The 26571-nt window shown below is 52.9% G+C and overlaps 1 protein-coding gene across 1 annotated transcript in view; it reads left to right on the top strand.

Moving 5' to 3' along the window:
• The window catches only part of LOC123345791, a 65339-nt gene that overhangs the window by 22042 nt on the left and 16726 nt on the right, over positions 1 to 26571 (top strand). Inside the window, exons 2-6 of the mRNA XM_044982840.1 lie at positions 14030 to 14290; positions 18237 to 18512; positions 21531 to 21806; positions 22279 to 22395; positions 22745 to 22777. Coding sequence (XP_044838775.1) covers positions 14030 to 14290; positions 18237 to 18512; positions 21531 to 21806; positions 22279 to 22395; positions 22745 to 22777 — 963 coding nt within the window. The remainder of the gene's footprint in view (positions 1 to 14029; positions 14291 to 18236; positions 18513 to 21530; positions 21807 to 22278; positions 22396 to 22744; positions 22778 to 26571) is intronic.

Genomic DNA, 26571 nt, shown 5'->3' on the forward strand with positions numbered 1-26571 from the left:
TCTGTTTTTGAAGCTTTTCTGTTGCAAAACTGGCACCTTTAAATCTGTTACTGAATGGCCAGGGAGGTTGAAGTGTCTCCTACTGGTTTTTGAATGTTATGATTCCTGATGTCAGATTTGTGTCCATTTATTCTTTTGCGCAGAGACTGTCCGGTTTGGCCAATGTACATGGCAGAGGGGCATTGCTGGCACATGATGGCATAGATCACGTTGGTAGATGTGCAGGTGAGCGAGCCCCTGATGGTGTGGCTGATGTGATTAGGTCCTATGATGGTGTCCCCTGAATAAATATGTGGACAGAGTTGGCATCGGGCTTTGTTACAAGGATAGGTTTCTGGGTTAGTGTTTATGTTGTATGGTGTGTGGTTGCTGGTGAGTATGTGCTTCAGGTTGGGGGGCTGTCTGTAAGCGAGGACAGGTCTGTCTGCCAAGGTCTGTGAGAGTGAGGGATCATCTTTCAGGATAGGTTGTAGATCTTTGATGATGCGCTGGAGAGGTTTTAGCAGGGGGCTGTAGGTGATGGCTAGTGGCGTTCTGTTATTTTCTTTGTTGGGCCTGTCCTGTAGTAGGTGACTTCTGGGTACCCTTCTGGCTCTGTCAATCTGTTTCTTCACTTCACCAGGTGGGTATTGTAGTTTTAAGAACACTTGATAGAGATCTTGTAGGTGTTTGTTTCTGTCTGAGGGGTTGGAGCAAATGGGGTTGTATCGTAGAGCTTGGCTGTACACAATGGATCGTGTGCTGTGGTCCGGATGAAAGCTGGAGGCATGTAGGTAAGTATAGCGGTCAGTAGCTTTCCGGTATAGGGTGGTGTTTATGTGACCATCGCTTATTAGCACAGTAGTGTCAAGGAGATGGACCACTTGTGTGGATTGGTCCAGGCTAATGTTGATGGTGGGATGGAAATTGTTGAAATCAAGGTGCCACAAGTACTCCTGTTCTTAGAGCAGATAGAAACCACAGTCGATTGTGACCCCCGTGGGCAGGGCCCCTCTCCTTGGTCTGTGATTTGGCAGCACCAGCACAACGCCAGCCTGGACCAGCAGCAATATTTAAATCTCTGCAGAAATGCAGAGTTGGAGCAGAAATCAGAGGAGAGACGCAGTCGGCCATTCCCTCAGCCGCGCCAGAGGGGGACAGGTCCGCGTCCGTCAGCCGCTCCTGCTGCAGACATGGGCTCAGAGCTGGCTCTGACATTGGGAGACTCAGTGGCTCAGCCCCAGAGCCGGTTCCAGGCACCAGCGTAGGAAGCAGGTGCTTGGGGCGGCTAATACAAAGGGGCGGCCCTCCGTCCGCTATTGGGGTGGCACGTCTGGGTCTTCAGCGGCGGGTCCCTCAGTCCCTCTCTTCCTCTTTGAGCTGCCACCGAAGTGCCGCTGATCGGCTTGTGACGTTATGAGTGTAATATAACATCTCATTGAAAGGTGACAGGGCCAGAAAGAGTTAATCACCTCCCAGACTGACCTGACCCAGGGCCGAACTTTAGAGCCTGGTTAGGAAGATCTGTAAATGAATTGAGCTGTGAAATGCAAGTCTGCATTGTTAGAGGTAGAAGGGGAGATGTTTGCCCAGGTCTTGTGATGTCAGCAAACAAGTCTTGTCTATTGCTAGAGCTTTGATTAAAAAATCAAAAAAAGGGAATATTAACATTTAGGAAAATACTTAAGTGAAATAGTATTATTGTCTCTGCATCTCTTTAAAAGTTGTGATAACTGAACTGAACTGTTTAATGGATAAATTACCCTGTGCTAATTGCCAGGATGTTTGGGAGAAGGAGTTAAGCCGATTGTTTTCTCAGGCCAAGAGGCTGCTGGAAATGTATAAAAACCCTGGGACATGATCCCACTTCATCTCAGATCTGCTTTGGATTTCAAATTCCAGTTTAGTTAATAAGAATTGACTGTAAGCATGTCATTTGGGTAAGATCATAGAATCATAGATTATTAGGGTTGGAAGGGACCTCAGGAGATCATTAAGTTCTAAGTTATCATTTGACCTGGGTCTGAAGCTTGGTCCTTTGGGATTGGAAGAACCTTTTCTTTTATACGATGATAGGATTTTCAGGAACCATCATCATATCTGACAGGTGTGTCTGGATGGAGGCCCAAGGCTGGGCACTTTAAGGGAACTGTGTTGTTTGAACTTCTGAGTAACCAGGGAGGTAACATCGTCCTTCAGTGCCAGCCGCTTGTCTCCCTCCCTGATACCTGTGCCCTGGTGTCCTGACCCAGAGCGATTCTATCCCCTCCCCAACTGCTCTTTGCTGGGCTGAATCAGCCCAGCTCCCCCGTAGGGTTGCCAGGTGTCTGGCTTTCGACTGGAATGCCCGGTCAAAAAGGGACCCTGGCGCTCCGATCAGCACCGCCAACCGGGCCGTGAAAAGTCTGATCGGCGGTGCAGGCAGGTTCCTCACCCTACCTAGTTCCGGGCAGCTCCCCGGAAGCAGTGACATGTCCCTCAGCTCCTAGGTGTAGGGATGGCAGGGGCGGGGGAGGGCTCCGCATGCTGTCCCCGGCTGGAGCACCGGCTCCACAGCTCCCATTCGTTGGGAACTGCGGCCAATGGGAGCTGTGGGGGTTGTGCCTGCAGGCAGAAGCAGTGCACAGAGCCCCCTGGCCACCTCCGAGCCAGACATGCTGGCAACTTTCGGGGAGCCGCCTGAGATCAGTGTCATCTGTCTAGAGCCTGCACCCCTTGTTGTACAGACAAAACTACACAGGATCATTTTAGGGGTCAAGACAAAGATGCCACATTTATTATGACCTATAACTACTACCAAATACTAAGCCCCGTCCTCCTCCCTGCCCCGCCGCGTCCCTGCCTGGATCAGGCCCTGGCCTCCACCTGCCCCCTCCCCGCCGCGTCCCTGCCTGACAGAATCAGCGCGATGCCTCTCCCCTGCCTGCTCCTGCTGCAGGAGTAGAGCAGCTCCCGGCAGAACTGCTGTCTGCTGCCCCAGAGTCCTAGCACCTGCCCTCCACTAACTGCAAGGCAGGCAGCCCTTACCCTGCCCTTCCTCCCTCGCCCTGAGCCTCCCCAATGCCCCAAACCCTCAGCCCCAGCCAGAGCCCTCATCCCCCCGCACCCTGATCCTCAGCCCCAGCCAGAGCCCTCATCCCCCCGCACCCTGATCCTCAGCCCCAGCCAGAGCCCTCATCCCTCCCGCACCCTGATCCTCAGCCCCAGCCAGAGCCCTCATCCCTCCGCACCCTGATCCTCAGCCCCAGCCAGAGCCCTCATCCCTCCCGCACCCTGATCCTCAGCCCCAGCCAGAGCCCTCATCCCCCCATACCCTGATCCTCTGCCCCAGCCCTGAGCCCCCCCGCAGCATGAACCCCTCATCCTCAGCCCCACAGCCCTCACCTCTGCACCCCCTCCTATCCCCCAACTCCCTCACAGAGCATGCACCCCCTCCCCCTTCCTACACATCCGCTCCTGCCCTCAAACTCCCTTCCAAAGCCTGAACCCCCTCCCTTTGCACCACCTCCCACCCCCAAACTCCATCCCAGAGCCTGCACCCCTCACCCTCTCCTGCACACCCACCCCCTGCCCCAGCCCAGAGCCTGCACCCAGCACCCAAACTCCATCCCAGAGCCTGCACCCTGCACCCCTCCTGCACCCTAATCCCCACCCCAGGACCTGCACCCCAGACCTCCTCCCCCCACCCAACCCCCTCCCAGAGCCTTAGGCAGATGGGTGGGTGGAATTTGGGGTGGGCAGAGTTGGGGGGGCGGGTTCTGGGCACCACCAACATTTCTACAAACCTGCCACCCATGTGGGGGAGAGCAAGAGATGGAGGGAGGGACGATGGAGTGAGTGGGTGCAGGGCCTTGGAGAAGGGGTGGGGCAGGGGTGGGGCCTACTAAGGAAGAGGTGGGGAAAAGAGGGAAGAACATCTACTGGTGTACAGAGCTGTGGTTATGCCCAATAAACATCCCATCGCCTGCACTCTGAACGCTGGCCCTCTGCTTTCTGTCTGCGTGACAAGAACCAAGGGAGGGCGAGGGAAGCCCTGACAGGGCGCACGGGGACACTGGCCTATTAGGTGCCAGGATTAGCTGTGCACACAGCACACGTCACGCCCTGCAGGGAGCCGCCCCTGGCACACGGCTGCTCCCTGCTCCAGTCAGGCCTCGGTCCTGGCACTGCCTGGGCGTGCAGGGAGCAAAGTCCACAGTGAGCAAAGTTCTGCCGGCTGGCTCGCCCGCTGCTTCCGAGAGGCCAGAGGGTGAGACCCCTCCCCAGCGCAGGAACCATGGGCCTGGCTGTCGCCCTGGGGGTCTGTTGGTGCCTCCTGGGGGCAGCGGCTGCTGGGGGTGAGTACGGGAGGGGCTGGGGAGGGCCTGAGGCCTGGGGAACCAGGGCCCAGCTGCACCGTGTCCCCGTTTGCAGGGGGCAGTGAGGTGGAAGGGCGGCCGTGCAGAGCCCCAGGGGCCTAGGGCTGGCTCTGGTTCACGCGCCCCAGGAGAGTCAAGGTGGCACCCAAAGCCAGGGGCCCTTTTGAGAAGTGTGGCCTGGGTACGAGCCCCCCTGCTGTGTCAGGCCCAGCCCAGCCTGGGGCTGGGGGTTTGGAGGGGCTGGAGAATTGTCCCGCCAGCAATAACAGCTGCACTTCTCTGCCAAGATTCACGGGGCTGCTGGGAGTGGGCACAGCCCATGGGCAGGCGCTGGACGTAAGCAGCAGAGTTTTACCAGTAAGGGGAATTAACCGCTGGAACATCTGTAGGAGTGGGCTGATAAAGTTTGCGGATGACACCAAGTTGGGAGGTATTGCCAATTCGGAGAAGGATCGGGATATCCTCCAGGGAGATTTGGATGACCTTGTAAACTGGAGTATTAGTAATAAGATGAAATTCAATAGTGAGAAGTGTAAGGTTATGCATTTAGGGATGACTAACAGGAATTTTAGTTATAAGCTGGGGACGCACCAGTTGGAAGTAACGGAAGAGGAGAAGGACCTCGGAGTCCTGGTTGATCGCAGGATGACTATGAGTCGGCAATGTGATGTGGCCGTTAAAAAAGCTAATGCGGTCTTGGGATGCATTAGGCGAGGTATTTCTAGTAGAGATAAGGAGGTGCTAGTCCCGTTATATAAGGCGTTGGTGAGACCTCATTTGGAGTATTGTGTGCAGTTTTGGTCTCCCATGTTTAAGAAGGATGAATTCAAACTGGAACGGGTACAAAGAAGGGCCACTAGAATGATCCGAGGAATGGAGGGCCTGTCGTATGAAAGGAGACTTGAGGAGCTCGGTTTGTTTTCCTTAACCAAAAGAAGGTTGAGAGGAGATATGATTGCACTCTTTAAATATATCAGAGGGATAAATACCAGGGAGGGAGAGGAATTATTTCAGCTCAGTGCTAATGTGGACACGAGAACAAATGGATATAAATTGGCAGTCGGGAAGTTTAGGCTTGAAATTAGACGAAGGTTTCTAACCATCAGGGGAGTGAAATTCTGGAACAGCCTACCGAGGGAAACAGTGGGGGCGAAGGACCTCCATGACTTTAAGATTAAGCTAGATAAGTTTATGGAGGAGATGGTATGATAGGATAACGGGCTTAGTCAATAGGTCAATTAAGTGCCACACTGGTAATTAGTGCAATGGGTCAATGATAGGATATTGTTAGCCTTTTTCCAGAGGGTCTGGCTGGAGAGTCTTGCCCGCATGCTCGGGGTTCAGCTGATCGCCATATTTGGGGTCGGGAAGGAATTTTCCTCCAGGGTAGATTGGCAGTGGCCCTGGAGGTTTTTCGCCTTCCTCCGCAGCATGGGGCAGGGGTCGCTTGCTGGAGGATTATATGCTACTTGAAGTCTTTAAATCAGGATTTGGGGACTTCAACAGCTGAGTCAAGGGAGAGAATTATTTCAGGAGTGGGTGGGTCAGCTTTTGTGGCCTGCATCTTGCGGGAGGTCAGACTAGATGATCATAATGGTCCCTTCTGATCTTAAGTTCTGTGATTCTATGATCTGCCCCAGGGCCGTGGGGGATTCTCCATCGCTGGCAGTTTGTGAACCAGGACTGGCTGCTTGTCTGTAAGATCTGCTCCAGGAATTACGTAGGGGCAGTTCTCTGGCCTGGTGTCGTACGGGGCAGACTGGTGATCACAGGGCCCTGCTGCCATGGGATCTAGGGAACGTCCTCGGGGAAATGTGGGTTCATCCCTGGCTCTGCCATCATCTGCCTCAGGGGATGCTGAGGAAGGCCTCATGCTGTGGTTTGCAGCGTTTGCATCCTTGATAATGTCATAGAATCATAGGCTACGTCTTCACTACCCGCCGTATCGGCGGGTAGCGATCGATTTCTCGGGGATCGATATATCGCGTCTCATCTAGACGCGATATATATCGATCCCCGAACGCGCTTCTATCGATTCCGGAACTCCACCACTGCGAACGGCGGTGGCGGAGTCGACATGGGGAGCCCCGGACATCGATCCCGCGCCGTGAGGACGGGTAAGTGATTCGATACAAGATACTTCGACTTCAGCTATGTTATTCACGTAGCTGAAGTTGCATATCTTATATCGATTTCCCCCCTTAGTGTAGACCAGCCCATAGAATCATAGAATCTCAGGGTTGGAAGGGACCTCAGGAGGGATCTAGTCCAACCCCCTGCTCAAAGCAGGACCAACCCCAACTAAATCATCCCAGCCAGGGCTTTGTCAAGCCAGGCCTTAAAAACCTCTAGGGAAGGAGATTCCACCACCTCCCTAGGTAACCCATTCCAGTGCTTCACCACCCTCCTAGTGAAATAGTGTTTCCTAATATCCAACCTAAACCTCCCCCACTGCAACTTGAGACCATTGCTCCTTGTTCTGTCATCTGCCACCACTGAGAACAGTCTAGATCCATCCTCTTTGGAACCCCCTTTCAGGTAGTTGAAAGCAGCTATCAAATCCCCCCTCATTCTTCTCTTCTGCAGATTAAACAATCCCAGTTCCCTCAGCCTCTCCTCATAAGCCATGTGTCCCAGCCCCCTAATCATTTTTGTTGCCCTCCGCTGGACTCTCTCCAATTTTTCCACATCCTTCTTGTAGTGTGGGGCCCAAAACTGGATACAGTCTCCAGATGAGGCCTCACCAATGTCGAATAGAGGGGAATGATCACGTCCCTCAATCTGCTGGCAATGCCCCTACTTATACAGCCCAAAATGCCGTTAGCCTTCCTGGCAACAAGGGCACACTGCTGACTCATATCCAGCTTCTCATCCACTATAACCCCTAGATCCTTTTCTGCAGAACTGCTGCCTGGCCATTCGGTCCCTAGTCTGTAGCAGTGCATGGGATTCTTCCATCCTAAGGGCAGGACTCTGCACTTGTCCTTGTTGAACCTCATCATATTTCTTTTGGCCCAGTCCTCTAATTTGTCTAGGTCCCTCTGTATCCTATCCCTACCCTCCAGCGTATCAACCACTCCTCCCAGTTTAGTGTCATCTGCAAACTTGCTGAGGGTGCAGTCCACACCATCCTCCAGATCGTTAATGAAGATATTGAACAAAACCGGCCCCAGGACCGACCCTTGGGGCACTCGGCTTGAAACTGGCTTCCAACTAGACATGGAACCATTGATCACTACCCGTTGAGCCCGATGATCTAGCCAGCTTTCTATCCATCTTATAGTCCAGTCATCCAGCCCAGACTTCTTTAACTTGCTGGCAAGATACTGTGGGAGACCCTATCAAAAGCTTTGCTAAAGTCAAGGAATAACACGTCCACTGCTTTCCCCTCATCCACAGAGCCAGTTATCTCCTCGTAAAAGTCAATTAGGTTAGTCAGGCATGACTTGCCCTTGGTGAATCCATGCTGACTGTTTCTGATCCCTTTCGTTTCCTCTAAGTGCCTCAGAATTGATTCCTTGAGGACCTGCTCCATGATTTTTCCAGAGACTGAGGTGAGGCTGACTGGCCTGTAGTTCCCCAGATCCTTCTTCTTCCCTTTTTTAAAGATGGGCACTACATTAGCCTTTTTCCAGTCATCTGGGACCTCCCCTGATCACCATGATTTTTCAAAGATAATGGCCAATGGCTCTGCAATCTCATCCGCCAACTCCTTTAGCACCCTTAGATGCAGCACATCTGGCCCCATGGACTTGTGCTCGTCCAGCTTTTCTAAATAGTCCTGAACCACTTCTTTCTCCACAGAGGGCTGGTCACCTCCTCCCCATGCTGTGCTGCCCAGTGCCGCAGTCTGGGAGCTGACCTTGTTCGTGAAGACAGAGGCAAAAAAAGCATTGAGTACATTAGCTTTTTCCACATCCTCTGTCACTAGGTTGCCTCCCCCATTCGGTAAGGGGCCCATCCACACTTTCCTTGACTTTCTTCTTGTTGCTAACATACCTGAAGAAACCCTTCTTGTTACTCTGAACATCTCTTGCTAGCTGCAACTCCAAGTGTGATTTGGCCTTCCTGATTTCACTCCTGCAGCCTGAGCGATATTTTTATACTCCTCCCTGGTCATTTGGCCAATCTTCCACTTCTTGTAAGCTTCTTTTTTGCATTTAAGATCAGCAAGGATTTCACTGTTAAGCCAAACTGGTCGCCTGCCATATTTACTATTCTTCCTACACATCGAGATGTTTTTTTCCTGCAACCTCAATAAGGATTCTTTAAAATACAGCCAGCTTTCCTGGACTCCTTTCCCCGTCATGTTATTCTCCCAGGGGATCCTGCCCATCAGTTCCCTGAGGGAGTCAGTCTGCTTTTCTGAAGTCCAGGGACCGTATTCTGCTGCTCTCCTTCCTTCCTTGTGTCAGGATCCTGAACTCGACCATCTCATGGTCACTGCCTCCCAGGTTCCCATCCACTGTCGCTTCCCTTACTAACTCTTCTCTGTTTGTGAGCAGCAGGTCAAGAAGAGCTCTGCCCCTAGTTGGTTCCTCCAGCACTTGCACCAGGAAATTGTCCCCTACACTTTCCAGAAACTTCCTGGATTGTCTGTGCACCGCTGTATTGCTCTCCCAGCAGATATTGGGGTGATTAAAGTCTCCCATGAGAACCAGGGCCTGTGATCTAGTAACTTCTGTTAGTTGCTGGAAGAAAGCCTCGTCCACCTCATCCCCCTGGTCTGGTGGTCTGTAGCAGACTCCCACCACGACATCCCCCTTGTTGTTCATACTTCTAAATTTAATCCAGAGATACTCAGGTTTTTCTGCAGTTTCATACCGGAGCTCTGAGCAATCATACTGCTCTCTTACATACAACGCAACTCCCCCACCTTTTCTGCCCTGCCTATCCTTCCTGAACAGTTTATATCCATCCATGACAATACTCCAGTCATGTGAGTTATCCCACCAAGTCTCTGTTATGCCAATTACATCATAATTCCTTGATTGTGCCAGGACTTCTGGTTCTCCCTGCTTGTTCCCCAGGCTTCTTGCATTTGTGTATAGGCATGTAAGATAACTCACTGATTGTCCTAGTGTCCCAGTATGGGGCTGGAGCCCTCCCCTCTTGCACTCACCTACTTGTGCTTTCTCCCGATATCCCACTTCCCCACTTACCTCGGGGCTTTGGTCTCCTTCCCCCGGTGAACCTAGTTTAAAGTCCTCCTCACTAGGTTAGCCAGCCTGCTTGCAAAGATGCTCTTCCCTCTCTTTGTGAGGTGGAGCCTGTCTCTGCCTAGCAATCCTTCTTCTTGGAAGACCATCCCATGGTCAAAGAATCCAAACCCTTCTCTCCGACACCACCTGCGTAGCCATTCGTTGACTTCCACGATTCGACGGTCTCTACCTGGGCCTTTTCCATGCACAGGGAGGATGGATGAGTGAATGTCCTTTGAATGTGGTCTGGGACACGCAGATGCAGACATGCCCAGATTTCCGCTCGCTCCCTGGAGTGGGGCACAGTGAAATGAACCTTGGCTGAAATGGCTGGGGAAAGACTGTCCCTGCCCAGGGGAATGTCTGGGAGAGTGAGGCAGGTAACAGCATTCCTCAAGTACCCCCTTGTAGGGGGCATGGCTGGAGAGGGGCAGTAGCCAGAGTGCTGCCAGCCCGCCCATCACCAGCTCCCCAGGATGCATCTCTGCTGTCCTCTAGTGCAGCTGGTCGCTCTGCACATCTGTCTGCTCGGAACAAGGTGGGGTGAACAGCTTTGCGGCTGCCACCCGCCGTCCTGTCTCTGGAGCCCCCATCCACAGCCGCCCTTCCATTGGGTGCCTGCAGGGCCCACAACTCTGAACACTATGTGTGACAGGACTACCTTACCCTCCCTCTGTACCAGGCAGGCCGTGCCTCAGTTTCCCCACTCTGGTCAGCTCTCTGCCTCCCTCTGCAGCACCATGGCAGGGTTTCTAAATGATTTCGCTCTCCAGCCAAGGCATGAATCTCCACAGCCCCTGCATGGGGTCCACCAACACAACACAAACATGCAGCACCCTCCCACGAGGCTGCCAGCCCAACTCCAGGCTCAGAGGTCCCTCTGCCCCCGGCTCAGGGGGTTCACACTCATCCCTCCATGGACTGTGAGGGAGATCCCAGGTCCCCCTTCTATTCCACTCCTGGGACACCTATAGCAAGCAGCAGGGAGAGGCAGTTAAGAGCATAGGAACGGCCACACTGGGTGAGACCAATAGTCCATCCAGCCCAGTGTCCTGTCTGCTGACAGTGGCCGGTGCCAGGTGCCCCAGTTAAATTCCTGCCTTGGCCAGGCTCCAGGCATTTCTTACAGCTCTTTCCTAGGGTGTCTGCATCCATCCCTCAGTCTCTCCTCAGGTCTCTGCCCTGACCCACTGCACGTCCATTTGATTTCACAGCAGGGGAGCCTTCCTGCTTCATCCCAGTGCTGATAGGGACCCTCACCCCTAGGCTGCCTCACATGATCCCCCCCCCCAGCCCAAATCCATCCCCAGGGCCTGAATTTCTAGGCAGAAAGGGGCGAGCCCCCTAATCATTTTTGTTGCCCTCTGCTGGACTCTCTCCAATTTTTCCACATCCTTCTTGTAGTGTGGGGCCCAAAACTGGACACAGTACTCCAGCTGAGGCCTCACCAGTGCTGAGTAGAGGGGAATGATCACGTCCCTCGATCTGCTGGAAATGCCCCTACTTATACAGCCCAAAATGCCATTAGCCTTATTGGCAACAAGGGCCACTGCTGACTCATATTCAGCTTCTCGTCCACCGTAACCCCTAGGTCCTTTTCTGCAGAACTGCTGCCCAGCCATTCGGTCCCTAGTCTGTAGCAGTACCTGGGATTCTGCCGTCCTAAGTGCAGGACTCTGCACTTGTCCTTGTTGAACCTCATCATATTTCTTTTGGCCCAATCCTCTAATTTGTTTAGGTCCCTCTGTATCCTATCCCTACCCTCCAGCGTATCAACCACTCCTCCCAGTTTAGTTGTCACGGAATGTGGGGGGGTCAAGGCCCTGCAACCCCCACTTCCTGCGATTCACCGGGACTCAGCCAGCCAGTAAAACAGAAGGTTTATTAGATGACAGGACATAGTCCCAAGCAAAGCGTGTAGGTACAACCAGGACCCCTCAATCAAGTCCTTTGTGGGGGGGTTCAGGGAGCTTAGACCCCAGCTTGGGGTTCCCTGCATTGCACCACCCAGCCCAAAACTGAAAGCAAAACCCCCTTTCCTTGTACAGCTTGACCAGGTCACTCTTAAGACACTTGGCATACGTCTTCCTGCTGGCCACTCACAGGCTGGGGTGCTCACCGCTCTCCACGGTTTCCAGGGAGGGAGACTCCTAGCGTGCCAATCTTTGAGTTCACCACCTCTCTGCCAGGGTCGTCCATGCCATCCTCCAGAATATTAGTAAAGATGTTGAACAAAACCAGCCCCAGCACCGACCCCTGCGGCACTCCGCTTGATACCAGCTGCCAACTAGACATGGAGCCATTGATCACTACCCATTGAGTATCCCATATCCAGTTCTGCTGGGATACTGCCAGCAAGATCCTGCCCCACATTCTGATTGGCCGGCTGGGCTTGTGATTAGCAACACTTGGGAAAGGGAAAGTGATGGGGTGGGGAGGCTGCAGATTCCCAGGGGCTGGAGCTGGGGGGTTTGTTCATCTCCAGACTGGGGGAAACCCCTGACCCAGCACAGGAGCCATAGCCCTGGGTGTCGCCCTGGGGCTGTGCTGGGGGCAGCAGCAGCAGATGGTGAGTAGAGCCGGGGCAAAGGGGGTCAGGCACTAGCTGCACTAGCAGCACCTGGGGGGGTTGGGGGGAGGCAGACAAGGGAAAATCAGCTGGAAACACAGTGGGGGGGGGATGACCTGCCAGCGAGAACTTTCTGCAGGGCCTGCTGCCAAGGGCTCTGCTCCTTAACCCTCCAGCCTCTCGGCTCCGTTCTCCTCCACGGGCCTGAGCCCCCCACAACCGCCCGTCCTTCTCTGGGGGCCTGCCAGAAATCCCCAACCCCCAGCCCAAGATCCCCCCCCGACCCATAGGGGTAAGTTGGAGCAGAGGGGGACCGGCCCAGCGACCCTCGCGGGCAGTGATGTCGTGGGAAAAACAGCAGTGGGTCACCTAACCGCAGCGAAACTCCATGTTCCCCGCTGGGAAATGGGTGAGCTCCGGTTACCCCTGGTACCCCGGCTCTGGCAGGGTTCTGCAGTAGCTCAGATGGAGGGTGAGGGGCACCAGGCTCAGCTAAGGTGGAAAGAAAACTTGGGGTTACACCTGGGAGATGGGAGGTGTGACGAAGTGGGACTGTTCTTACTGGGGTGCCGTGAATGCTGTGTTGGTGCCTCAGTGTCCCCTGTGCAGTTCTTAATATCCAGGTGGTGGGATCAGGGGGTGTGATTGCTGCAGAGGAAGGGGCCAGTGCACCTAAATGCCTGACACTCTGTCTCCTAGCAACTGATGGCCTGGGCCCCCCTCTGCAAAGGTGCATCTAAAGCTGTTGGAGACAAAGGGGTCAGGTGACCTCCTGGCCCGGGAAAGAGGCAGAGGAGAGAGGAGGGGCCGGAGGGGGCTGGGCAGATTGGAGTGGGCTGGAGAACAGACGGGAGGCAGGGGGACCGGGCTCTGATCCCCGAGGGGGGGGCTGTGGGGCCCCCAAAATGGACCTAACTGGGGGGATCCTGTTATCTGTGCCTGCAAAACCTGTGTTGGACTGTGCTCCTGTCGTCTAAATAAACCTTCTGCTTTACTGGCTGGCTGAGAGTCCTGGTGAATCGCAGGGAGCCGGGGGTGCAGGGCCTGATTCCCCCACACTCCCTGACACTCAGATGGGTGGTGAGGGGCACCAGGCTCAGCTAAGGTGGAAGAAAACTTGGGGTTACACCTGGGAGACAGGAGGGCAGGAAAAAAAGCAACAAAGAGAGAAAAGTCTGAGTGTTTAAAGTGAAAGGAATCTAATGCTGTGGTTCATTTCATGGACTGCACAGTAACGGGGTGTGTGGGGGGGGGAGTGTTTGCAACTTCCTCTCCATTGCCTTGCGTTAACAGGTAGCTTTGCATTCACACTTAGACTCATTTATTATTCACACAAACACATGGACCGGCTGTCACGGGTTGGATTTTTTTACCACAATCAGTATTTCCGTGTGCCTGAGTGAGCCAAAATTGGGGTGAAAATCAGTAAACACCAAATAACGGCTTCTGTCAAACCCAGGAATTTATTGGTAAAAATCAGTAAAAACGGACAACGAAGAGCCTTGCACACACATGTGCCCCTCCATCCCGACACGTACACAAGGGGAGACATCACACACATACACACCCTATGCACACACCACAGACAAGTACACAGGCCACAAACACCCTAGTTCTGATGCAAGCATTTGCCCATTCGGGGGGCGAGGAGGGGAGAATTGAGGGGGCAATGAATGTCCCACCAATGTCTGACCCCCTAAACAAGCCACCGGCTTTCAGAGGTGCAGGCTGAGAGATCGTCCTTCCTGATTCCTGTGAGTCACTGACAGATCCCAGCTTGTCCCTTGCCCAGGATGGGGCTGAGGGCAGGGGGACGTGGCTGGGGGTGGGAGGTCTCTGCTGGTCCCCACTGGGCAGCCCTGGTGTCCCCTGAACAAGGGAGGAAGCTGCTCGTTAACTCAATCTCACTTCTGTTGCTTTAGGGCGCCACAGCCTGGCCGTGCTAGTCACAGCCGTCATCAACGAAGATGGGACCCATCACTTCACCATGGTCGCCCGGCTGGATGACGTTCAGATCCTGTACTACAGCAGTGACACGCGAGAGGTCAGAGCCACCCAGCCGTGGGCAGAACAGGCCTTGGGCACTGAGTATCTCCAGGAAAAGACCCAGCAGTTCAGGGGGCACGAGGAGCGCTCTAAAGTCCTTACCAGGAGGTGGATGCAGCATCACAACCAGACGGGCGGTGAGTGCTGAGAGTTGTTGTTATTCATGGACACGCGAGAGCTGCCTGCTCAGAATCACTCCCCCTGGGGATCGGGGCCTCGCTGTGCCACGTGCTGCCCAAACCAGAGCTGGCTGGAAAATCGAGTTTTCTTCCCTCAGAAAATGTGTTATTCCTGGAAGTGGTTTCATTCCTGATTGGAAGGGAAGTCGGAAATGGGAGGTTTCCATGGGAAGGAAACTTTTCAGAAATTCCCTCTCAGGAGAATCCCAGGCAGGGAGCCAGGCAGCCCCGGGAGCTTCCCTTTCAATTTCCCCAACAGAAAATCAATGTTTTCTGGCCAAATTGAAATTTTTTCACAAAAAATTATAATTTTGCAGAAACAGCCTGTCCCCAGGCTAACAGAACGTCAGGAACCGTTAGGAAAGGGATAGATAGTCTGACAGAAAATGTCACAATGCTTCTATATAAATCCATGGTGCGCCCACACCTTGAATACTGCCTGCAGGTCTGGTCGCCCCTTCTCCAAAAGGGCAGAGTGGAACTGGAAAAGGCTCAGAGAAAAGGGTAACAAAGATGATCACGGGTATGGAACCGCTTCCATTTGAGGAGAGAGAAAAAAGATTAGGGCTGTTTGGTTTAGAAAAGAGACGGCTAAGGGGGATATGACAGAGTCTATACAATGATGACTGGGGTGAAGAAAGTGAATAGAGACGTGGTCTTTACCCTTTCCCACAATAATAAACCAGGGGCTGCCTGATGGAATCAATAGGAAGCAGGTCTAATACAGACACGTGGAAGTACTTTTTCACACAACACACAGTCACCCTGAGAAACTTGTTGCCAGGGGATGTGGTGAAGGCCCAAAGTATAACTGGGCTCAAAAAAGAACTAGATAATTTCCTGGAGGGTAGGTAGGCTATTAGCCAAGATGCCCAGAGATGGAGCCCCATGCTTGGGGTGACCCTGAGCCTCCGCCTGCCAGAAGCTGGAAGGGGAAGACAGGGGTGGGTCACTCCAGAATTGCCCTGTTCTGTGCACTCCCCCTGAATCCCTGGTGTTGGTCACTGTCGGACCTTGGTCTCATAGAATCATAGAATATCAGGGTTGGAAGGGACCTCAGGAGGTATCTAGTCCAACCCCTGCTCAAAGCAGGACCAACCCCAACTAAATCATCCCAGCCAGGGCTTTGTCAAGCCTGACCTCAAAAACCTCTAAGGAAGGAGATTCCACCACCTCCCTAGGTAACCCATTCCAGTGCTTCACCACCCTCCTAGGGCTTGGCTACACTTGCAAGTTGCAGCGCTGGTAGAGGCTTTCCAGCGCTGCAATTACACCCCGTCCACACCTGCAGGGCACAACCAGCGCTGCAACTCCCTGGCTGCAGCGCTGGCTGTACACCTGGCCGGGTTGGGGTGTAGCGATTGCAGCGCTGGTGCTGCAGCGCTGCTCATCAAGTGTGGACACACACCAGCGCTTTTATTGGCCTCCGGGGAATAAGGAGATATCCCAGAATGCTTTTAACTAAATTACTCCCTTTGTTTTGTTATGCAGCCTGTCTTTGTTTTGTTGTGAACCTCCGGAGCTCCATTTCTACCGGAGCTGCTTATCAGCTCCTGTTTGCTGTGATCAATCTGTGAACAATCAAATGAGATCCTCCTCCCTGTTGTGAACAGCTCTGTGGAGCTCCTCCGTTGCCGCTGCTGCTATCTAAAAAACAAACAGAGCTCCTGTTTGCTGTGATCATCTGTACCTGGCTGTAAACAATCAAATGAGAGGCAGGCAGGGAAACAGCGGGGAGTCGTGCAGGCTGTTTGCAATTAAGAGATAAGACTAAGGGGTCAGAAAAATGTTCTGATTTTTCAAGTCAGGAAGCTAAACACACAGTGTTGGCTCCAAAAATCCACTCTCTCTCTCTCCCCGCTCCCTGTCACACTAGACCCCACTCCACCCCCCTCTTTTGAAAAGCACGTTGTGGCCACTTGAATGCTGGGATAGCTGCCCATAATGCATCACTCCCAACAGCGCTGATAATGCTGCAAATGTGGCCACACACCAGCGCTGGTAGCTGTGAGTGTGGCCACACACCAGCGCTGCTCCTACACAGCTGGATGACCAGCACTGCAACTACCAGCGCTGCAAACCGTAAGTGTAGCCAAGCCCCTAGTGAAAAAGTTTTTCCTAATGTCCAACCTAAACCTCCCCCACTGCAACTTGAGACCATTACTCCTTGTTCTGTCATCATCTACCACTGAGACCAGCCGAGCTCCATCCTCTTTGGAACCCCCCTTTCAGGTAGTTGAAAGCAGCTATCAAATCCCCCCTCATTCTTCTCTTCTGCAGACTAAACAATCCCAGTTCCCTCAGCCTCTCCTCATAGTCATGTGCTCCAGCCCCCTGATCATTTTTGTTGCCCTCCGCTGGACTCTCTCCAATTTATCCACATCCTTCTTGTAGTGTGGGGCCCAAAACTGGACACAGTCTCCAGATGAGGCCTCACCAGTGCTGAGTAGAGGGGAATGATCACGTCCCTCGATCTGCTGGAAATGCCCCTACTTATACAGCCCAAAATGCCATTCGCCTTCTTGGCAACAAGGACACACTGCTGACTCCTATCCAGCTTCTCGTCCACCGTAACCCCTAGGTCCTTTTCTGCAGAACTGCTGCCCAGCCATTCGGTCCCTAGTCTGTAACAGTGAATGGGATTCTGCCGTCCTAAGTGCAGGATTCTGCACTTGTCCTTGTTGAACCTCATCAGGTTTCTTTTGGCCCAATCCTCTAATTTGTCTAGGTCCCTCTGTATCCTATCCCTACCCCCCCAGACACATTTTCCAGCTTTCAGTGCCCTGGTGTCACCGTCCAGCTCTTGTACAGACAAAACTACACAGGAGCTTTTCAGGGGGCAAGACAAAGATGCCACATTTATTATGATAACAATTTGATTTATGACCAATAACTAATATCTTACTCCTTATACACACATGTTATACCTAATACCTATACACACACACAGACAGATATATATATATTAGATGTTCTGCAGCTGCTGCATAGTTACCAGTCCTGAAATAGCTTGAGTTCGTGGCTTGAGTTTGCAGCTTGGGTTCGTAGCTTGTGGCGGTAACTGGCCAGGAAAGCCGGGCACAAGGACGAGCTGGGTCTCTGTTGGGCAGGCACCGATGCCCTTCCATGTTGGCAGCAGAACGTTACCCTCCAAAGTCTCCCATCTCACCCCTCCTTTCTGTAGGCTTTAGTTTGAATCCAGAGTCTATAGGTCTTGCTGTGTCAGGCTGCCTCTGGGTTTGGTGATTGATCACCCGTCAATTGCAGGCGACTTTCAGCCTGGGACCTGGCTTTGATCTTCCTTCTATTGCACCTTTTCTTTTTAGGGTGGAATCTTCCTACTTTATCAGAGGGGGAGCCATGTTAGTCTGGATCTGTAAAATCAGCAAAGAGTCCTGTGGCACCTTATAGTCTAACAGACGTATTGGAGCATGAGCTTTCGTGGGTGAACACCCACTTCTCACTTTGTTAGGGCTCTTGTCTGCATCTTCAGCCGGTGGGGTTTGAACTCCATTTCATCAGGACAGGCTGGGGCTGGAGGCTGATTCCATCATCCATCCATACCTCAGTCACACATCTAAACTAAACTAATAAGATTACAGCAGGGTTTGCAGAAATGAAGGTTGGAGGAAGCTTTTACAAAATGGAGTGAGCGTTTTAAAATGGGGTTTGAATTACAATATGGCAAACAGTGAACAGAAGTTACATTAATAAAGTGAACAATTAAAAACAATTTCATTCATCAGTTCTACACGGCCGAACCCCCCTCTGACCCCCGCCCCAGACACATTTCCCAGCTCTCAGTGCCCTGGTGTCACCGTCCGGCCAAGCCCCCCTCTGACACCCCCCCAGACACATTTCCCTGATTTCAGTGCACGGTCTCAGCTCTCTCCCTTCCCCACAGGGATTCACACTGCTCAGGTTCACACGGGCTGTGCCCTGAATGACCAGACCCCCGTGGACCCGAGGTTCCAATACGCCTATGATGGGGGGGACTTCATCAGCTTTGACAACCAGACGGGGACGTGGGTCACGGCCGTGCAGCCAGCTGTCCTCACAAAGCAGCGCTGGGAGACGGGCAAGACCTGGACTCAGTATGTCCAGCATTTCCTGCAGTCTGAGTGCCTGGATAAGCTGCGGCGCCTGGTGCACCGGGGAAGGGCAGTGCTGGAGCGACACAGTGAGTGAGCAGAGGGGAGCTATGGGTTGTGGGAACGGGGCACAGGGACACCAATGGGACTTGGGTATGTCCAGAAGGGGCAGTGTGACCTAGTGGATAGTATCCTGAAGCGCAGTTCAGTGCATCTGGGTTCTATTCCCACCTCTGTCACTGGCCTGCTGGGTGACCTTGGGTCAGTCACTCCCCCTCTCGGTGCCTCCATTTCACCATCTGTACAATGGGGATAATGACACCAACCTCCTTTGTAAAGCGCTTTGAAATGGACAGATGAGAACCGCTAGACGAGAGCTACGGGTTGTTATTAGTGCAGTCAGGTTATTAGCTGGTTCCAGCTGCCTGGGCGTCTCCGTTCTGTGGGGCCTTTCCCGTTGGCTTCCAGCTGCCTCAGACTTCCCTTTTCAGGCTGAAACATTCAAACTCTGGGCGGTGAGTTGATTAATTTTGCCAAGTTTGGTCCGGAAAAGACCCTTTGTGAGTGTGAAGGAGGCAGGGAGGGGGATGCACGCTGTCATTAAACAAAAAAACACCTTGTTATGAGGTTCTTGTGCCCAGTGCTGGCACATCCGCAGTCAAGGGCAGAGACATGGATGGGGACGGGGACCATGTGACAAAGGGATTTAAGGGCCTGATGATGCAGACAGGGGCCAGCCGGGATTTCTGAATGGAGGCACTTGGCTCCCCATGAAATCACTGGGGTGAGGCACCGAGGGGTGTTTGGAAATCTGTCCCTTAGCCCCTAAATTGCACAGGCGTGTTTGGGTGGCCCAGTGACAGCCTGCCTGGGCGTAGCCATGTTATAGCGCGGGATCGCGCAGCGAAGGAGAGCCGGGCCCAGGCCTGTGCTGGTAACTACCCAGTTCAGCTGCACGGATGTGAGCAGTTTGAGTGAGTCTGCAGAGGAGTGTAAGAATTCTCCCCAAACTGGCCATTAACACTGAAGTTAGATTCACTAAACTGTGCTTCTGATTCCCCACACTGGTTATTAAGAAGCTGAACAAAGAAATCACACAGCCCCCTTCACTGCATTCCTGTTCTCTTCTTCTGTGATGTTATTGACATGAACAGTTAGATCATTGGTGCAACCATGGTTATGATTTGCTGGTTACGATGATGCTCTCTGGGTGCAGGTATCATTTTGTATTTCAAGTTACAAGTATTGGCTCTGACCTGTCTGTATTTCACACTTGGGCTCTGCTTCTGGGTGACACCCCAGACAATGTGGCATCAGCTCTTCCTGGCCAGCTTGATGGCCCGTTAAGGCCCATCCGCTACACAACTGACCCACCGAGAGAAGCAAATACACCTTGTGACTCAGCAAGGTATGCAGGGACTTGCCTATGGACAGGACTGTAAGGGGGTTTTCATGCCATGTGCTGGGCAGTTTATGTTTGGGACAAAGGAAGCAGAGGCCACATGACAAGAGCCTATATAAGGCTGATGCATCATCTCCATCTTGTCTTCAATCCTGCTTCTTACCTCTGGAGGGACTTTGCTACAAACTGAAGCTCTGCACAAGGGACTGAATGACCCATCCCAGCGGGGGATGGGATCCCCAGACTTGATTCGAACCTGCACTTTATTCCATCACTGCTTCAAGCCTGAACTAAGAACGCTGCCATTACTGTTAATTCCATTTAACCAATTCTAGCTCTCATCTCTATCTTTTTCCTTTTATGAATAAGATCTGACTTGTACATTGACCTGGGTCTGGGGCTTGGTCCTTTTTCTTTACTGTGGTGCTGGTTTTCATAACCATTCATCCCCAGGACGAGTGGCACCAGTGGTGATACTGGGAGACTGGAGTGTCTGAGGGAATTGCTTGTGTGACTTGTGGTTAGTCAGTGGGGTGAGACCAAAGTCCTCTCTGTCCGGCAGGTTTGGTGCCTTAATAGTAAAGGAACTCCAGCTTTGGGCTGTAACTGCCCTGCTCTGAGCAATTTGTCCTGAATTGATACTCTCAGTTGTGTCCCTCCAGTGGCAGCTTTGTTACAGGCTCCCAATCAGCACCTAGGTCCAGTAAAGTGAGAAGTTATTTAAAAACTCTGCTCACTATACAAAATGTTCTTCTGACCCCAAAGGGCCAGTCACATTACCAGGTCAGTATTAGGTTGGATCTTACCCAAAATCCTGCACTGTCAGCCAGTCCTTTAGTGTCAAAAACTAAAGGTTAATTAGAAAAGAAGAAAGTTGCTGAACAGCAAAGCAATCAGATACACACATAGGAGTCAGAGTCCATCTATCAGGTTCCTAGCAGTGTTGGTGAGTCTGCTGGCTTGAAAGTCCCTCTGGAACATCCACCGCTGGCATGGGTCATTCCGTGCTTTGTTCAAGGCTTCAGTGTGTAGAGAAGTGATGACTCCAGAGGTGAGAAGCAGGACTGAAGACAAAATGGCGATGATGCAGCTGCCTTTTTATATCCTGTACCATGTGGCTTGTACTTCCTGTGTCCCAGACACAAGCTCCCAGCACAGGCAGGGAAAGGCCCTGGAGTTGTGTCCATAGGCAGCCCCTACATGTCTCGCTGACTCATACGGTGCGGTCCCTGGATTTTTTCAATGGGTTCATTGTACAGCTGATGTCCCTTGGTGGGCCATCTAGCAGGCTTAGTGCTGATGCCAATCTGTCTGGGGGCATCACCCAGAAACACAGCACAAGTTTTGATATACCAGGTTTTGAAACCATACAGATCTGTAACTCACAGTACAAAGGTGATACAGACATCTAAACAAGATGATCATCCTTCGCAAATCATACCATTGTCAATGACACCTTACACGGCATAGCATATCTGGCATGATTTATTGCAATTTTACAATATTGTTATTATTAATAATATAAAGTGTCTCTCAATTCCGTACAGCATCACAAGGGGATTTACACCAGATTAACTAGCTCCATTTACAAATCAGTGTAAACGGGTGCAGACCAGGTCTCACACACATGTGAGTGCTCCACCCTCTTGTCTGTTACTGGTGCCAGCCCCTGGCATGTGGCTCACACGCTGTGTCTCCCCCCCAGCACCTCCCACGGTCTCAGTTTCCCACAGAGACGACCCAGACGGCTCTGTCACCCTCTCCTGCCACGCCAGGGGCTTTTACCCACGTCCCATCCACGTCTCCTGGATGCGGGATGGAGAAGACATCCTGGCGGAGACGGACTCCAGCGGGATTCTGCCCAACGACATTCACTCATACTACACGCAGTCGTCCCTGGAGATCTCCCCGCAGCAGGATGGGCACCGCTACGCCTGTCGAGTGGAGCACAGCAGCCTGCCGGAGCCCGTGCTCGTCTGGGGTAAGGGTGGGGGTGAATAGCAGGACCCAGGGGTTGGGGGCACGGCCCCATGGGAGTTACAGAGATGGGGTGTGGCCCTGCCACAGGGAGGTCAATATCCCTGCCCATCGTTAGTGTGAACTCGTCTAGCTCTCGGTATTCGTGTGACCCACAGAAATGGCCGATCCCTCAGTGAATCTCATTAAGTTTCTGGCCGTGGTGGCATCCAGTGTCAGTGAGTTCCACAGGCTGACGTCGTTACGAGGGAAGGGCCTGGTTGCTGTGTGGCGTGTGTGTCTGGCAGTGCCCGGCAGAGCACCCACCCTCTGGCCCCATCCCCGTCCCCCTCCCGGCTCAGCCTTTCCCCTCCCCTGGGGCCAGGTCTCTGCAGACGCCCTCGGGGAGACGTTCAAGGCAAAGGCCTGTGGCTGCCCCAGGAGGATGCCCCAGCAGCTGCTCCCCTCGGTGACCTGGGCCCTTCTCCACCCCACAGCCCCTGGGAAGAAGGGCCCCCTGTCCCCCGGGGTCCTGGCCGCCATCGTCCTGGCCGTGCTGGTTCTGGCTGGAGTCGTAGGGGCCGGCGTCGTCCTGTGGAGGAGAAAATCAGCAGGTGAGAGCCGGTCCCCGCGGAGCCGGGATGTGGGGAGGTCTGGGGAGTGGGGCGGCCCAGCCAGCCCAAGGGGGAATGGCTCCTCCCATTGCCCCCCAAGGAGAGGTGGGGCAGGGCCATGGGGCAGGGCTGATCACCGTAGCCTAGCCCTGCTGGGGGCAGAGTGGGCTCTGTCGTTGGCTGGGTGCCGTGTGCCTGTTGTGGGGGGCACTGGGGTGGGGCTGGCCTGGGCGAGGTGCAGTCAGGGTCACGGGGAGCCCAGTGTCTGGGGGAGGGGGGGAGGGGTCTCTGCGGGGGAGGGGTTACCCTGCTCCCCTGCACTGACCCTCATTCTCTGCTTGTGTTTCAGGCCCCATGAAACCCGATTATGCTCCAGCAGCCAGTGAGTATGTTAGGCCTGAATGAAAATATAGCAGACAAAACAGTTATGCTAACCTGACTGAAATCAGGCTAGCAAAGGTTTTGGGTAATCCCAGAGTGGAAAAGTATTGAAAAGCAGCATTGTTTAACAGAGCCCTGGAAAACGTGAGACAAGCCTGAGATAAACCAGGGATTGCATTTCTGGCATACCATTAGCTGTGCTAAGGACAGTGTTTGAAGAGCTGATAAGGAACTCTAGCATCCCACGGTTCAGATTCTAACTCTCTGGTTGAATTATAGGTTTGTTTAAAACTCCCCTGTATTTCTAACTTTTGGGTGTTGTTAAGATATAATTAATAATCTAAAGTTGTAGACATAAAGTCTAGGCATGTGTGTATATTAAAAGTGTCTAGTTTGAAGTTGTTAAACAAAGGGGGGTGGGTTTTGCTCAAGTGAGTGACGTATGACGTAATAAAACTGTCTATATAGGCTAATGCTAAGCTGTAAAAAGGGGCTGGTTCTCACTGGAGACGAGCGGCCTTTTGTTGATGCGTGCACTTGTCAATAAAAGGCTTTTGATCGGACCTTGCTGGTGTTGCCTGTCTCTCTGTGAACAGACAACGAATTTCGCTGTCGGGGTTAAAGTCCCCAACAAGTACGTACAGGGTCCAGATGCCCCTGTGCAGAGTTTGGGCCCCATTGGGGCACAGCGGGGGAAGCCCAGAGCTGAATTCCCACCCCCCTAGCTGAGATCCCCACAACTTGAAGTCGCCTCTGAACAATTTTCTTCTCTCTCCACAGCAGGGATAGGAGAAGATTCTGCCTCCAGCTCTGCATCAGGAACAGACCCCCGGAGTGTGGGACCCCAGGGCTTGGTGCAGAGTGACCCTGCCCCAGCTGCTGACCCCACTGCCTAGGAGAGCTCCTGTCCATGGATCCTGTCTGCCCTGGGGAGATTCTAGCTAGGTGGTTATAACAATTTTCTCCTCTAGGTGTTGGGTCTTAGGCTGTTGTATTGCAGGGTTTGCGTCTCTCCTGCAGCGTGTTCATTCCAAGTCACTGATCACTGGGCCCTTCTCCAGCCAGGGCTTTGCTCAAGGTCTCTTCCAAAGGGCTGCCTGTGAGCCAGGCCCATTGGTGCCAGCTGGCAAAGGGGTCACTGTTCTTTACAAGCAAGCCCTGTCCGAGACCTGACAAACTCACTGCACCTCCCACAGCACCTCTGTGGTACTGAGCCAGGAAGGACAGCATGTGAGGGCTGCAGTGGAAGCTCGTAACCTATCCCTGCTCACGGGGAGATGGATGTGTGGGTAAGAGTGAAGGAATACTCCAACCTGTGGGCTTTGATATAAAAGTTAGTCACTTGGGATATGTCTGGGTGATGCCCATTCATGCGGGACTCGGAGGGAAGGTGTTACCCCTCCCTGGTCCGCTGGTGATGTGTTGCAAGGCTCAGTCGTCTACCCGTGCCCCATCTCCAAACAGTCAATGGAAACCCATCAAAGACAACTGCAAACAACTGGAACCACTTAGAGGTAAAAAGGGAAGGTTATAGCAGAGCGGGGATCGCCCTGGCTGGGAATAGACAAAAGACTGAGTAGGTGCGTCATAGGGTGGGGAAAGACCCTTTGCATCTGTTCACTGCAGAGAAGTCTTGTGGAACGAGAGTGTTTCACCAAAGGCTGGATCCTGGGAAATCGGCCAGCTCTGCACCAGACTGGACTGTGGGGGGAAACCTACCTTAGAATCATAGACTATCAGGGCTGGAAGGGACCTCAGGAGGTATCTAGTCCAACCCCCTGCTCAAAGCAGGGCCAATCCCCAACTAAATCATCCCAGCCAGGGCTTTGTCAAGCCTGACCTTAAACACCTCTAAGGAAGGAGATTCCACCACCTCCCTAGGTAACCCATTCCAGTGCTTCACCACCCTACTAGTGAAATAGTGTTTCCTAATATCCAACCTAGACCTGCCCCACTGCAACTTGAGACCATTACTCCTTGTTCTGTCATCTTCTACCACTGAGAACAGTCTAGATCCATCCTCTTTGGAGCCCCCTTTCAGGTAGTTGAAAGCAGCTATCAAATCCCCCCTCATTCTTCTCTTCTGCAGGCTAAACAATCCCAGTTCCCTCAGCCTCTCCTCATAAGTCATGTGCTCCAGCCTCCTGATCATTTTTGTAGAAGCAGCAAAGAATCCTGTGGCACCTTATAGACTAACAGACGTTTTGCAGCATGAGCTTTCGTGGGTGAATACCCACTTCTTCGGATGCAAGCATCTGCTTGCATCCGAAGAAGTGGGTATTCACCCACGAAAGCTCATGCTGCAAAACGTCTGTTAGTCTATAAGGTGCCACAGGATTCTTTGCTGCTTCTACAGAACCAGACTAACACGGCTACCCCTCTGATACTGATCATTTTTGTTGCCCTCCGCTGGACTCTCTCCAATTTATCCACATCCTTGTAGTGTGGGGCCCAAAACTGGACACAGTACTCCAGATGAGGCCTCACCAGTGCTGAGTAGAGGGGAATGATCACATCCCTCGATCTGCTGGCAATGCCCCTACTTATACAGCCCAAAATGCCTTTATCCTTCTTGGCAACAAGGGCACACTGTTGACTCATATCCAGCTTCTCGTCCACCGTAACCCCTAGGTCCTTTTCTGCAGAACTGCTGCCGAGCCGCTTGGTCCCTAGTCTGTAGCAGTGCATGGGCTTCTTCTGTTCTAAGTGTAGGACTCTGCACTTGTCCTTGTTGAACCTCATCAGGTTTCTTTTGGCCCAATCCTCTAATTTGTCTAGGTCCCTCTGTATCCTATCCCTACCCTCCAGCGTATCTACCTCTCCCCCCAGTTTAGTGTCATCTGCAAACTTGCTGAGGGTGCAGCCCACACCATCCTCCAGATCGTTAATGAAGATATTGAACAAAACCGGCCCCAGGACCGACCCCTGATAGCTTGATACCGGCTGCCAACTAGACAAGGAGCCATTGATCACTACCCGTTGAGCCCGACGATCTAGCCAGCTTTCTATCCACCTTATAGTCCATTCATCCAGCCCAGACTTCTTTAACTTGCTGGCAAGATACTGTGGGAGACGGTATCAAAAGCTTTGCTAAAGTCAAGGTATATCACGTCCATAACCTTAGTAGCTAGCAAAGGTAACTGCTAATGAGGGCAGGCCCTAGCTCCTGTTTTATGATTTGGTTTAATATTTTGTAACCACTTGTTTCTACGGCTCTGCTTTCTAGGGGCGTCTCTCTTGCTCTTAAACACACCCACTTTGGTTCACTCCAAGTGCTCACAAGGGCTGTGCATTGTACAGGAGCCGCGGTGCGGGAATGCTGTTTAAAGTGGCAGTTTGTGTCTGCCCCACAGCCACCATGGGCCCACGCCTGGAGGGTTCTGGGAGGGGGGGTTAAATGACTGGCAGGTGTTGGGGGGTCAGTGCTGGTCCTGAGGGCTCACAGCCCTTCCCTTGGGGAGGGGATCCCTGGGCCAAAGATGCACCAGTCCCAAGGGCTACTGCCCATCCCCTGGGGACGGGAACCCCGTCTCACCCCCCAAACCCTGGCCCTTCCCTTGGGTAGGGGAATCCCGGCTCACAGACCCCCAGCCTTGGGGCTCCCTTTGTTAATTTCATCCCATGGCTCCTGCAGAGCCCAAGAGGAAAGTTGAATTGTGATTAAGGCAATTGTGGCCCCGGAGCCCTGGATCCATTTCCAGCCCTGCCCCAGCTGCCCCGTGTGACCTGGGGCCCATCCCTGCCACGCTGGAGCAGACCCATTGGCCTGTCTAACCCGGTGTCCCTGGCCTCCCT

This window comes from Mauremys mutica, chromosome 12, assembly GCF_020497125.1.
Source record: "Mauremys mutica isolate MM-2020 ecotype Southern chromosome 12, ASM2049712v1, whole genome shotgun sequence".
NCBI lineage: Eukaryota > Metazoa > Chordata > Testudines > Geoemydidae > Mauremys > Mauremys mutica.